The 13,352-nt window shown below is 53.4% G+C and overlaps 1 protein-coding gene across 1 annotated transcript; it reads right to left on the bottom strand.

Moving 5' to 3' along the window:
* Positions 1-3,635: 3,635 nt before the first annotated feature.
* On the bottom strand, positions 3,636-13,165 carry LOC115382551 (Golgi phosphoprotein 3). The gene is made up of 5 exons (XM_030084328.1): positions 12,778-13,165; positions 11,971-12,102; positions 8,491-8,605; positions 6,800-6,960; positions 3,636-5,569 (listed from the first exon to the last, which is right to left on the bottom strand). Exons 1-5 carry the CDS (start codon positions 12,985-12,987, stop codon positions 5,306-5,308), a joined length of 882 nt encoding a protein of 293 aa, XP_029940188.1. The 5' UTR covers positions 12,988-13,165; the 3' UTR covers positions 3,636-5,305.
* Between the last annotated feature and the right edge of the window lie 187 nt (positions 13,166-13,352).

Below are 13,352 nucleotides of genomic sequence, written 5' to 3'. Positions count from 1 at the left end.
CCAGGTTGAAGAAGCAGCTGAAGGGACAGCGGTTTGCAGATGTGAGGAGGGGTGACAGAAAAATCACAGCCGGCACAATGGCACAATGGCACAATGGCACAAAAATGGCACAATTACGCACGAGTCTGACGACGCATTGGTGAAGTGGGAGACACGGCTGGAGCGCTGCATTAATGCAGATGGAGATTATTTGAAGGCGACGGTTTTATTTTGAAATGTCAGAAATGTCAGAAATAAAAAGTTACAGTCAAATTCCGGGAAGTTTTGGGTACCCCCTCGTATTCAGTTTTATATTAAATAATTAGAAGGCATCTTAAAGTTCAATTGAAAGGGGATCAAAATTCTTAGAAAATGTAAACACATTTTTTTAAAGTAATGCAACAGTTACTTTGTTTTACATATTTGAAATGAGCCACTAACTCAGTTACTTTTTAAACAAGTAACTAATTACGGTAACACTTTATTTGAAGCACCCTGTATAACACATTATAAGTAGTATAAACATTCATAAATGATCACAATGCTTTATAACTCACTATACAGCATAGGATTAGGATTAGGATAGGTAGGGTTAGGGTGAGGTCCTGGCATTGTGATCATCTATGAATGTTTATAACTATAGCAACACGTGTTATAATGGCATTATAATGCTTTATAAATGTACTTATAATGTGTTATACAGGGGGCTTCAAATAAAGTGTTACCCTAATTATTTTTTAAAGTAACTGCGACTGCCATTGGATTTATTCCATGGGAAAATCAAAAAAGCAATAAGTCAATAAAATGTAGAGAGTATTAAACCAAGACGACGACACTAACCAGAGACTCACTGTGAACCCTGTAAAAGGAAGACTGGGTCCAAAAGAAACATTTCCTCAATCATTTCATCAATTATGCTAATTTTTTTTTTTTATATACAATTTATGTTTGAAAAATGAAAAAAAGATTTGCTTATATCACAAACTACACATGGTGAAGTTTATTTTATATTTCAATTAATACTGAAAATGACGACCGCGGAGTTCCTCCTGGATCAGTGGAATCCTCCTCTCCAGAAGCTGGAACAGACTTTCCCAGGGAGGCTGAGGAGTGTGATCCCCCTGTAGAGTATCTGCAGTCACGTGACCCGGGAGCTGGCAACCGGAGGACCGCCGCCATGTTGGAGTGAAAACAACCAGTGATACGCAGTTTGATTCATAGAGAGTGGTGCACGTTCATGTTCTGTAACGTAGAAAATGTGGACTGATAAGGAGAGGAGGGATGTTGCTGTGTTGTCAGATCAAGTGGACAATCTGGACGTAACACACAAAGACCGGTACCGGGAGGAACTACGGATTTCAGGCTGCAGCAGGACCCGGACTTAATGCCAGCCGCCTGTTCCCAGCATGCACGGCTGAGACTCAAGAACTCCCAATCTGGAGAACGCCGACATTTACTGTTCTCTAATCCACAGTTCTTCTGCGAACACAAAAGCAGCGATGAAGGCGAACAGGAGCCTGGGTTCCTACAGTATTTAGTTTCCGGCTTTGTGGAGCTGTGAGACAACACGGACAGCGTTCTGGTAAAGTCTACGGTGTAGATCTGCTAGCTTACATGTCAGAGTTACACTCCAGCCAGAATGGACTTTTTCTTTATGCATAAAGCTCTAGAATAGTGAAAGAGCGTCATGCGCCTGAATGTTTGTTTTCACTCCAACATGGTGGCGACTACCCAGCGTGCATTGCGAGGCCGGGTGTGTGACGTCAGCTGCAAATACTCTATAGTTGGACAACATCCTCCGGTCCCCCTTTTAAAAAAAAGGAACCACCTTCCGGTCTGCCAATCCAGAGGCACTGTCCAGGACCACCACGTAGTGTAGCCCTTTCCCACTGGCCAAAAAAAACATTTAACCCGCTAACCTGCTCCTCGTGGCAGTGTGAAAGGCTTTAGTCAGCATTTAGACACGGGTCTTTCAACCCTGCAATCGACCCGGTTTTCTCCCGAGTCGCTGCTACCGGCTTTTAGTGGGAGGGATACAGCCAGGAAATTACGTGACGACGTTGACGCAGCGTGGCTACGTTAGCGCGCTAGTTGTTGTTTCTGGACACAGCGTGAGATTTCCTTCAAGATGAACCATCACTGGCAGGACAGCGAGACCAGAGAGCTTCCCCTGATCTGTGGGGAAGAGGAGATTGGTCTACAGGTAACGGGGACGGGGTTCCGCTGCATTGTTTACTGTCGTTTTGCTCCGTCACGCTGATGATGTCATCAATATGGGACACCATCAGCGTGGGAAAATGCACTGGCGTGGGTCGCCAGGCGGTGGGATCCAGGTCTGCCGGCAGTGGGAAAGGAGTCTACAAGCCGATTGTTAGAGGGTCGAAAACACGGGTCGACCTGCTATCTGCAGTGGGAAAGAGGTGTTAACAGAGACGTGTCAGACAGTCCCTGCACATCCAGAGACTCAAGGTAGTCAGGGCGAATCTCGCCCACCCCCGGTGCCTTGCCACCGAGGAGCTTACCAACCACCTCGGTCACTTCAGCTTGGGTGATGGACGAGTCCACCTCTGAGACCTCAGCCTCTGCTTCCTCCAGGAAGATGTGGTGATGGGATTGAGGAGGTCCTCCAAGTCTTCCTTCCACCATCCAATAATGTCCCCAGTTGAGGTCAGCAGCTCCTCCTCCACTGTAAACAGTGTTAGTGGAGACCTGCTCTCCCCTCCTGATGCGCCGGAAAGTTTGTTTTCTTTGAGTCTGACCGATAGTCCTCCTCCATGTCCTCCTGAACTCCTCCCAGACCCCAGTTTTTGCCTCCACAACCACTCAGGCTGCAGTTCGCTTGGCCTGCCGGTTCCTGTAAGAGGACAGGACTCCCTCTTCAGCTTGACGGCAGTCCTTACTTCCGGTCTCCACCAAGGCAGCACCGGAGACCTTACGACCACAGCTCCAGGCAGCTGCTTCGACAGTGGAGGTGGAGAACATGGTCCAGTGGAGTCGATGTCCCCAGCCTCCCTCGGGACATGAGAGAAGCTCTCCCGGAGGTGGGAGTTGAAAACCCTGCTGACAGAGGGTTCCACCAGACGTTCCCAGCAGACCCTCACAACACGTTTGGGTCTGCCAAGTCTGTCCGGGGTCCTCCTCCGCCAGAGAATCCAACTCACCACCAGGTGGAGATCGGTCCACAGCTCTGCTCCTCTCTTCACCCGAGTGTCCAAAACATGAGGTCAGAGGTCAGATGACACGACAACAAAGTCGATCATCAACCTCCGACCTAGGGTGTCCTGGTTCCAGGTGGTCTTATGGACCCCCCTGTGCTCCAACATGGTGTTTGTTATGGACAAACTGTGGCTAGCACAGAAGTCCAATAACAGAACTCCACCGGGTTCAGATCAGGGAGGCCATGCGATCCAATCAGCCCCTTCCAGGTCTCACTGTCGCTGCCCATGTGAGCGTTGAAGTCCCCAGTAGAACCATGGAGTCCCCAGTCGGAGCACTGTCCAGCACCCCTCCCAGGGACTCCAGGAAGGCCGGGTACTCTGCACTGCTGACAGTGAGGCACCTCCATCATAGTTGCTTTAAATATGTTGAGACGAGCCGACTGTTGTGTTACACAAATAAAAGGCGGTGAAATAAAAGCAGCAGTGAAACGGTGTAAATTCAGGCACTTAAAGGATCCTTACTTTATTTTGTGTGGTAATACAAAAAGCATACAGAATTATAGAGGATAGGAGAGAAGATCCCTTTCATTGACTTCCGTTACATCGTACACATAAAAGGACTAATAATTACAGAAACCTTCTCTCTGTAGCTACGTCCACACGTCCCGGCCCTCCACCCAGAGCATGCAGGGTCTCTGCTGTAAACTCGTCTCCACTGGTTCCAAAGAAAACCACACCCTGGCCAGAACGCCACAGGAGCTCGCCCACTCTGCGTTCTCTTCTCATGGACTGCGTGTCGTTCAGAGTCTTGAACGGAAGAGGCGGATGTGGCCCAGGTACCCTTCACCGGGAGGACCTGCTGGACCCGGCGGGGGTCTGGTCATGACTCTACGCAGACACTGAGGTGAGGGTCCCGTCTCCCACACCGGCTGGTCCTCCGTCAGCCACCGGAGAGCAGAGACATCCGTCCCGTCTCCGGGGTGAGAGTCCACAGCCAGGTCCGCGGTGCCCGGCGACGGTTTGGGAGGTCCAAGTGGGCGTGGTCAACCCCTGGTCTTTCTCTCCATGTCCTCCATGTCCTCACTGGGATCTCGCCACCTTGACAAATGAACAGATGTCTCTGCTCTGGTGGAGCAGGAGGACCTGAGAGCTGTAGACCCTCAGAGCTCCGGCAGAGACCGTCACATTCAGCCAGTCACAGACAGCTATGGTGGCGGCTCCCACGGCGCCGGGGCAAACTCAGGGGTCAGTGCGGCTCGCCCCCTGGTCCAGGCACTCCAGGGACAGCCCTGAAGAGCTGCAGACCTCCTCCAGAGGGGTGAAGGGACCCTGCAGACATGTAGACTGGAACACGAGGCCTTCCACTGGCAGAGTGAACTCTGCAGGGATTCTCTGAACATCTGGGGACAGGTCTGATAGGAGGACAGAGCCAGCGAGGTCTGGAGGAGGACAGAGCTCAGTCACTGCAGACCAAAAAGAGATCGTGGTTTCTTCGACCGCCGCCGTCAGGGTTCATAATTTCATCTTGACTACTGGGTTCTCCAACCCAAGAAGAGAACGAAGAAGAGAAACAGAAGCTATAATATGATCCTACCTACAGGGACGCTGACTGTGCAAAACCTTGGCTGGATGGCAGGCTGCTCCAGCATCCGTCAGCGACACGGGGATGGAAGACTAGCTGCGGACGGCGGACCCGGCCGTTCAGGGGGCTGATGGGGATCTTTGGGAGGTTTGATTCTTCATTGGGGCGGTCAGGTGGGAGTCCGCCGGCTCGCCGTCGCTCCTCGCGTTCACCCGCTCTTTGCTTCCTGAGGCGACCAGGAAGGAAGGAGGAGACGGTGAACACGGAGGGTCCCCGGCGGGGGCGGGAGGGGTCCGTCACCGTGGCGACGGCGGCCGGCTGCTGAGCGGGGACGTCACGGTGTTGGCGGCACGGCCGGCCTCTGGTGGGTGACAGCAGCCATCGGTAGGTTTGTTGGTTTTTTCAGTCAGAGCGTTTTTCCGTCCCAGCAGCTCCTGCATGGCGAAGCCCACCACCAATCAGATCGCTACCACCACAACGCCATCCAGGCTCCCCGCCCACAACAGATTGTCTCATTGAAGTCAAGTCTGTCTCATTAAGTGAAGTCCTTCAACCGATTAAATAACAGTCCGGCCCGCCGGCGCCCTCATTTGGTGAAGGCCGCCACCACGGCCCACATGAGTTCGTTGGCGCTGGGCTTGGCGCTCTCCTTCTCGGGCTCCAGCTCCAGCAGGGTGTGCACCCGCTTCATGCCCAGGTCGTACTGCTCGTCCTGCAGCGGCGCGAAGGCGTTCTCCAGCACGTCGGACGAGTGGGCCAGCAGGATCAGCGCCAGAACCCGCTTGTCCATGCGCTGCGGGTCGTTGACCCACTTCTCCAGCACCGAGTCCTGGACCTTCTTGACGAGACGCTGCGGACAGGGACAGGGACAGGGACAGGGACAGGGACAGGGACAGACCGGGTTACTGATCACTGCTGATTGGACTCCTTCCCACTGACTGGACCTGGAACGGACTCTCAGCTGTAGCTGCTGGTGTTTCAGTGGTTCGTCTCAGTCAGTAGTGTGTCCTCTTGTTTTATAAGTGTCTCTACTGAGCTGCTGCGTTGAGTCTATTTAGCTTCAGACCATTAAAACACTTTGTTCTTATAGCTGCTAAATAAAGTTATTATAATTATCATTATGCAGAAAGGAAAATAGAGTCAAGGCATAAAAACAGCATTTGCATGAAAAGAAGAGTGTTTTACAGCAAATAGTGAACATTTAATCCTCTACAGTTTAATCATGTTTGAGAAAAAAATCTACAAAAGATCATCAACTTTCCAGGAAATTAAGTAATGAATAACTGAAACGCCTACAGAGCTACCAGCTGCTGATGTATGGAGTCTAACCACAGAGACAGTTCAGAGCAGATCCTGGACTTCTCGGTGGAAGGGATCAGTTAAAGTAGCTCGCATCACTCTGGACACACGCCTGCGTTTTGAGTATTTAAATATACTACCCGGGAGTAGAGGTGAGAAATGACAGTGACTGAAGTTACTTGAAATAAGTGGCATTCTGGGTACACGATCTGTATCTGATATCTACAAATGTAGGTTTTGAACCGTGCTGTCATCTCTAAGAGCCACTGAAGCTCCGTCAGTGCAGTGCTGTGTTCCACTGCAGGACAAATGGCTTCTTCCAGCTGCTTCACTCTGACCCAGTCACATCAAACCACCACTTCACTGACAACAGGGTCAGGGTTTCACAGTGAAAACAACAGGAGTGTGTTGAAGAGGAAGCTAAGAGGCGGAGCTTCAGCTGGCTCTGGAGCTCACTGCATGGGGACACAGGTCTGGAGGTCCACATCAACGTTTGCTAACTTATAATACGATTCTGTTTATTTGACTCAGACTCAAACTCACTGGCCTGGGTTTCATTCTAAGTTTTTCTTTTTTAAAATCACTACACATTTCAGAGCTGAATGAAGAAATATTTGCTGTAAAAGAAGCAAAGGAAACATCCTGAGGAGGCTGAGGAGCTGCTGTCTGTTCTGAACCCTCCCAGCGTGGAGACATGAGACTCCTGCAGAGCCGGACTGAAGGCCGGATGCCGGTCTAAGACCCGGTGAAGACGCTCTGCGGCGGCGGCGGCGCTGCCCACCTGCTTGATGGTGCTGTTGGTGAGCGGGTGTGTGGTCATGTCGAACAGCAGGAAGTTCTGCTTCTCCGTGGTCAGGACGCCTTTCTCCACCAGGTTCTTGGCCAGGCGCTCCCGGACGTTCCTCAGCTGGTAGTGCAGCTTGAGGGGGTTCCAGGTCTCCCCTGAAACACAGCACACCTGCTTCAGAGGCTGACCTCCTGACCTCCGCAGGCCTCCTCCTGACCAGCAGGAACCAGCAGGAACCAGCAGGAACCAGCAGGAACCAGCAGGAACCAGCACAGCCACACCGACACCCGACCTCTGGAGCTCCGACCAACAGACCGTCTCTCTGTTCTGGTCAGGCGCCAGCCTCCGCTCATAAACATGAAGATAATGCGGAAGTGCAAAAAGCTGTAATTCTGGAGAGATTCCAGCAGGGGGCGATGATGCTGGTTTCAAAGAGAGCCCAGTTCCCATTGGAACCCGTTCAAAAATACCGATTTTCAGAGTGCAAATGAACATATAAAGCTCTGGTTTCAGAACAGGTTCTGGTCTCTGTCTCTAGTTTCTAGAACCTGCTGCTTCACCAGACTCTGATTCTCACATAAATCCCGTTGATTTATATTACAAGTTAAAGTTTTGCATAAATCACCCTATCACAGCGCCTCCTTTGTCCACGTGATGCGGTCACGTGACGGTCTGGACCAATCACATTTATATCTGGTTTCAAATATTCAATGTGGAGACATCCTGCTGGACTCGGTAAAGTCTTCAGAACGGCGGTTGGGAACTATGGCTGACGTCACCAAAGGTCTGTCCATTTATATACAATCTATGGTTCTGGTTCAGAATCGGAGGACAGACTGAACTGGACAACGTTCCAGTTCCAGAATGAGCAGCCGTCCGGAGCACAGCTTGACAACGGGTCAACGGCTGCAGACGGTGGGAAAGGTTCTGAACTGCAACAGTTCGTAGAATACGCAGAATCAGCCAAAGATTCCAGAACGTTCCAGAAGGTGTCAGAAGAGAAGAGCTCCAGGACCAGGACCGCTCTGAGACAAACTGCACCCCGGTCAGAACACCAGAACCTCTACAGGGCCTAAAGCCTGAGTCCCGGCGCCTGACAGCATGCTAGAATATCCTGACATATCTCACATCCTGACACCAGGGTCCTACAGAGGATCAACCATCAGAAGCACTGATCAGACGTCAGGGAGCGGTGGAGAGCACAGCCCGCCTGAAACTTCACACGTTCATCAGCATGTTTCAGCCTCGTCTTTCACAACAATAGAGCTTTAAAGCTTTACGGTCGTCGGAGATATTTTAATTAGACGACACCGACTCACCCAAACCGGTCAGACCTGCCTCTGAGGAACCGGCTCTCCTGCTGGAGAACAGATCCTGGACCTGATTCCTCAGCAGAACAGACCAGCTCTGGAGTTTGATTAGTCCTGGACGCCAGGAGATCCGGTCCGGGGATTAGAACCTTCACGTTGAGACTGTACTCATTATTCTGCAGTAATTTGTGAAAATGAAGAGGTTTTCATGCTGTGCTCCACACAGAGCGCTACGATCTAACGGCTGCTGCTGGACTCTTCGGCGGCGCCGGGCTGGACGTGGACCCTGGAATAAAGCGTGGCGCCGCCGACGGGAGCGACCACGGCACGGCAACAGATCAGCTGAGAACACCGAGACGGTCCAGAGCCGCTCACCGCTCAGCAGCTCGATCCAGCTCTGCACGCTCTCCGGAGGCTGCGTCTCCTTGATGTGCTTCAAGGCCTCGTCCAGCAGCACGTCTCCCGTCGGGGCGTCCGACTTACAGATGACCTGGGAGGGGGGAGAGAGAGGGAGAGAGGGAGAGGGAGAGAGAGAGAGAGAGAGGAGAGAGGAGGGGAGGCTTTAATGTGGATTAATGTCTCACTCTGATGCGGTTCGGCTGCTGTTTGCTGGGTGGAAGGTCCAAGTGGAGGAAAAGCCTCCTTCTGCACACAGGCTGGTCGGGTAGGGCGCCGTGGAACGCTCCACAGGCCGCGGGACCGCCGGGCCAGAGGCGCTGCTGAGCTGCCAGCACTGCGAGACCACCGGGCCCGGCTGGGCCTGCGGCGCCGAACTATCTGCACCATCTGCACTATCCTAACACTCAACTCCTCCGGGTTCGGTTGGTCTTCGTGTTAATACACACAGAATTGATCAAATCCCGGGTGACAGCAGCAGGGAAGCTGTTTCACCTGAACACCATGAAAAACCCACATTTCCCCTCATCTGATGGAAACATGAAGGAAAATTAAATGAAAAAAGCAAACAGAATATGACACGTGTCATAAGAACACAGCCTCCTTTTGAAAACACAAAGAAAAAGAAGCATGACATGGAAACAAACAACATCTTGTTTAGATTAGGGCTGTCAAAAGATTCCGTTTTTAAATCATGATGCATTGTTTAAATGTTTTCAGTCCATAACGCAAAGCGTCCACCAGTCAAACCATCAGCTCTGAAGCTGGAGTTAAAGTCAGTGTTGAGGTTTCTTCCTGCAGCAGCTGGTTTCTCACCACAGCGTCTTGATCAGAATCAAACAGAGAAACAACTTCCTTTCTCACCTCGTTGGGTTTTCTTTCAAAATAAAGCGCCATGTAGACCAACTTAACACGTCTCTGTTAAAATACAGTTTTCACACTGAAGAAAGCCCCAAGCCAATTATGTGATTAATCACCATTAAAAAAATAATCTTCAGTCATCGCTACATTAATTAATCACATTAAAGCCATTAACTCTGCCAGCCCCGCTTCAGATGAGATTTCTGTTTTGACCGGTGACTCTGCTGAGCCAGCTGCTCGCCGCTGGATGTGCTGGATGTAACGGTAAATGACCTGCGGCACCGGGAACCGAGCTGCTGCTGCAGACCAAGAAGGTCCTGAGAGGAGAGGGTCAGCTGGGTGAAGCTCCGCCCCTCCTGCTGGGAGGCGGGGCCTGTACCTGAGCTCAGGCTGTTAACAGGGTCGTGACCCTGGCCTCATGAGAGCCGGGCTGAGGGTGAAATACGGCTCAGTCCCTGAAGACGACCACGCGTCTTCCATCCAGCCAACATAAGGCCCGTGGGCCAAAGCCCCGGTAACAGCTCCACTCCGGACCGTCAGAACACCCAGCACATTCTAACATTTCAAATAAAACACTGATTTAGTTTTTTCAGTCAGAACACATTTCTTGAGAGCAGTGGATCAAAACATCAAAACCCTGAGAGCCGACCCTCATGAAGAGTGGCTTTATGTTGAGACGAGAGCCACATCCAGCGGTAATCGCCTGATTTTCAGTTAAGGGCCTTTCCTTTCCTTTCCTTTTTGAATTGACTGCAGCCTCCTCACTCTGGTGTTTACATCTGCAGCAGTTCCTTGTGGGGCACCACAGGGTTCAGTTCTGGGTTTAAGGTTATCGTCCATCTTGAGGCTGGAGTCATTTTCAGAACTCATTTCTCTCCTTTTGTTGTCCTTTTTCTACATATAAACATTGTCATCACTCTGTGTCACAACAAAGAAAACCTTGAATGTTTAAGGTGAAGACTTCCAGGCTCCAGAGCAGTCCACCACCACCACACTGGGCTGGACTACAGTGACCCAGCAGATCTAACAGGCACCTCTGGAACACCGAGTTCTCATTCTGCTCAGGACTGAGGTTCCACTTCCTCCCATCAGGCACCAGCAGGACTCTTAAGACCCCCCTCCCCTGAGCGGCTCCAGATCTGACAGATCAGTGGTTCAGCCCGCCGCCGGTAATCCAGGATCAAGGCTGTCAATCAATCACAGGCGGCAGAGCCGGTCTGAGAGACGCTCCGCCAGGAAGGACAGGACTGAGGCTGGATCTGGGCCCGGACCAGGAACCCGGACCGGCCTGGAACTCAGACTGACCCAGAACTGGGACCGGCCTGGAACCAGGGAACCGACACCATGACTGAGACGTTTCCCTGACAATGACGAGCAGTTCGACCAGAGAGGGAAGGCAGGAGAAGGTGTTGGAACCAGAAACGCCGGCCTGTAGAGGACCTGTCACACGGACCAGAACCAGGAGGGTCTGACGGAACCCTCCATGTGAACAAACACAGCTTCTTCAGGGAATCAACAGTGTTTTACGCTGTTATGAACAAGTGGATCGAGGACGTAGTAACTGGCCCTGCCAGCTGTGTGGCAGTCCGAGTCCTGAAGGAGTCAACCTGGTCCCAGCTCCGGTCCACAGCTCTCACACTCATCCAAACTTCCTGAACTGCAGCCAGAACCGGTTCTGTCCTTCCGGGTGACCACAAACAAAGAACGGTTCCTTCATGGATGCTCCAGCTGCCTCCACCATGATGAGACGCTGTACCTACAGCAGCATCCACTCACAGCAGCGCCCGCCATCCACCCCCCTGCTGTCACACAGCGGTGGAAGGTGTCCACATCACCGCAGCACCGGCGTCGGCCTCCTACACCCTCCACACCCTCCTACACCCTCCACACCCCTGAAACTGGACCCGCACCACCAAGAAAACCAGCTTCTGGAACACGTCCCTTGATCCAGATGAAACCGGAGCAAAGCAACACTCTAGAAACCTCCATTGTCATCAGCACACAGACCGTACAACAACCGTAACACACACACCGACACTGCTGTCCTGCGCTTTCACTCATTTCAGAAGCTCCGTCGCGTCTCTACGTGAGCGCAGAGGTCCACTGGCCCCATCAGAACCCGTCCGGTCGGGAGAACAGGGGGACTGGCCGGTTGTGAGGAGGCAGAACGCTCTGAAACACTGGTGGAGCTGCGCTCCGCACACCTGCAGTTTACTCAGCGAGGCGGCGGATCAGGAAGAGAGCCGTCCGTCTGCACCTCCACTGTGTCCACAGCTGAGGACAGCAGTGGCGCTCAGAGGGACACATGATGTCCCAGGCCGGGAAAGACTTCAGACTCTGTCAACTGTCAGTTGACAACTTTTTGAGGAACGGCTCCCAGGGTGGAACTTTTAGAAAATGCTCTGACATGGTGTGGACGAACGGCGCTCGGTCCTGAGCCGGCGGCGGTGGAGGACAGGAGGAGCAGTGTGTCCCTGCCGCTCTCCGGTCTGAACAGCCACGGCTTTCACAGCGTCTCCCCGTCAACCGGACACTGTTCTCAGGGGCGCAGCGGAAACGTGGCGGCGTGGACGGGGCCCGCGGGAGGCCTGAGCTCACCTTCCTGGACAGCAGGCTCTTCCTCCTCACGCCGCAGGGCTCCAGGCTCAGCCGGCCCCGCAGGGCCAGCTCCACCAGCATGCAGCCCCGCAGGCCCGACGAGATGCAGTCGTTCCAGAAGGAGGTGTAGCCCTGGGGAGGAGAGGAGGAGAGGGACGAGGAGGAGGAGGAGGAGGAGGGGGGAGGGAGGAGGAGAGAGGAGGAGGAGGAGGAGAGGGAGAGGGAGGAAGAGAAGGAAGAGGAGGGGGGAGGGAGGAGGAGAGGGGAGGAGGAGAGGAGGAGGAGGAGAGGGAGGGAGAGGAAGAGGAGGAGAGGAGGACAGGGAGGAAAGGGAGGAAGAGGAGGAGGAGGAGGAGGAGGGGGGAGGAGGGGGGAAAGAGGGAGGAGAGAGGAGTTATGAGCTGACGTGTTGGCAGAGTCTCGCTACTTCCAGGTTGAAGGGGAGGCTCCTTCCTGCTGGCAGGTTGTCCAAAAAAGAACAGAATAAACCAAGAATTTAACCCAAAATATCACCGCCGACCACTTCCGGTCCGCTGAACCGAACTCTCCACAGCTAGCTAACTGCTGCCCCCCGCCTCCCGTTAAACTGTCTCCTCCACCTTATCTAACCGGCTTAACCGGCGGCCGCACACGGTACAGTGAGCCGCGTCCCGGCGAGCGGGGCCCGGACACCCCGGCCCGGACACCCCGGCTCGGAACACCCCGGACCGGACACCCCGGCCGCTCCGGGAGTAAACAAGTTGTTGACAAACAGTTAGCTCGCAGCCAGCCCCGAGCCGGAGCCGGAGCCGGAGCCGGAGCGCGCACCTCTCGGTCCTTCAGGCCCAGCAGCAGCACCTCCTCCATGAGGGTCAGCCTGGTCTCCTTCGAGTCCCCCGTGTCGTCGTCTTCCTCCTCCCCGCGGCGCGCCTCGTCCTCCTCCGCCGCGGACTCCTTCTCCTTGTCGGCGGCGGCGCTGCGGATGGCCTCGGTCCTCCGCTGGACGAGGCCCGACGATCTCTGCGTGAGGGAAGTCATGGCTGACGAACGGTCCGATCCGGAGAGAAGAGCCTGCCCAGAGCCGGGGGGGAGCCGTGCGGCATGTAACCGGGGGGTTCCGGGCTGAGAGAGCGGCTGTCCGAGCGGGTAAAGTCGGCCGTTAACGGCTCGGGATTCCTGCACAGACTCTGCCCACTTCCTGATCCAACATGGTGGCTGAGCGGTGACGTAGACCGAGCGCGAGCTGGGCCCTGAACGCACCACGGCTGATGCCTTCAAGGGCGTCGGAAACATCAGCTTTGTTTTATAATACTTCCACACTGAGGGCGAGAGAGAGAGCACCATCTACCGATTGCGCTGCGCACGCAATGGATCCGTAACTTCCACGGACCAACTACATGCTA

This window comes from Salarias fasciatus, assembly GCF_902148845.1.
Source record: "Salarias fasciatus chromosome 7 unlocalized genomic scaffold, fSalaFa1.1 super_scaffold_4, whole genome shotgun sequence".
NCBI classification, from domain to species: Eukaryota; Metazoa; Chordata; class Actinopteri; order Blenniiformes; family Blenniidae; genus Salarias; species Salarias fasciatus.
Note: the sequence above shows the minus strand (reverse complement) of the source record. Positions and strands in the feature narration are given on the sequence as shown.

Excerpts from the sequence above, each read along its gene's own strand:
- LOC115382551 (XM_030084328.1), bottom strand. The coding sequence starts at position 12,987 with ATGACTTCCCTCACGCAGAGATCGTCGGGCCTCGTCCAGCGGAGGACC. Across the intron at positions 8,606-11,970 it reads AGAGCCTGCTGTCCAGGAAG|GTCATCTGTAAGTCGGACGC; the intron begins GTGAGCTCAGGC and ends CCCCCCTCCCAG. Across the intron at positions 6,961-8,490 it reads CTGGATCGAGCTGCTGAGCG|GGGAGACCTGGAACCCCCTC; the intron begins GTGAGCGGCTCT and ends GCTGTGTTTCAG.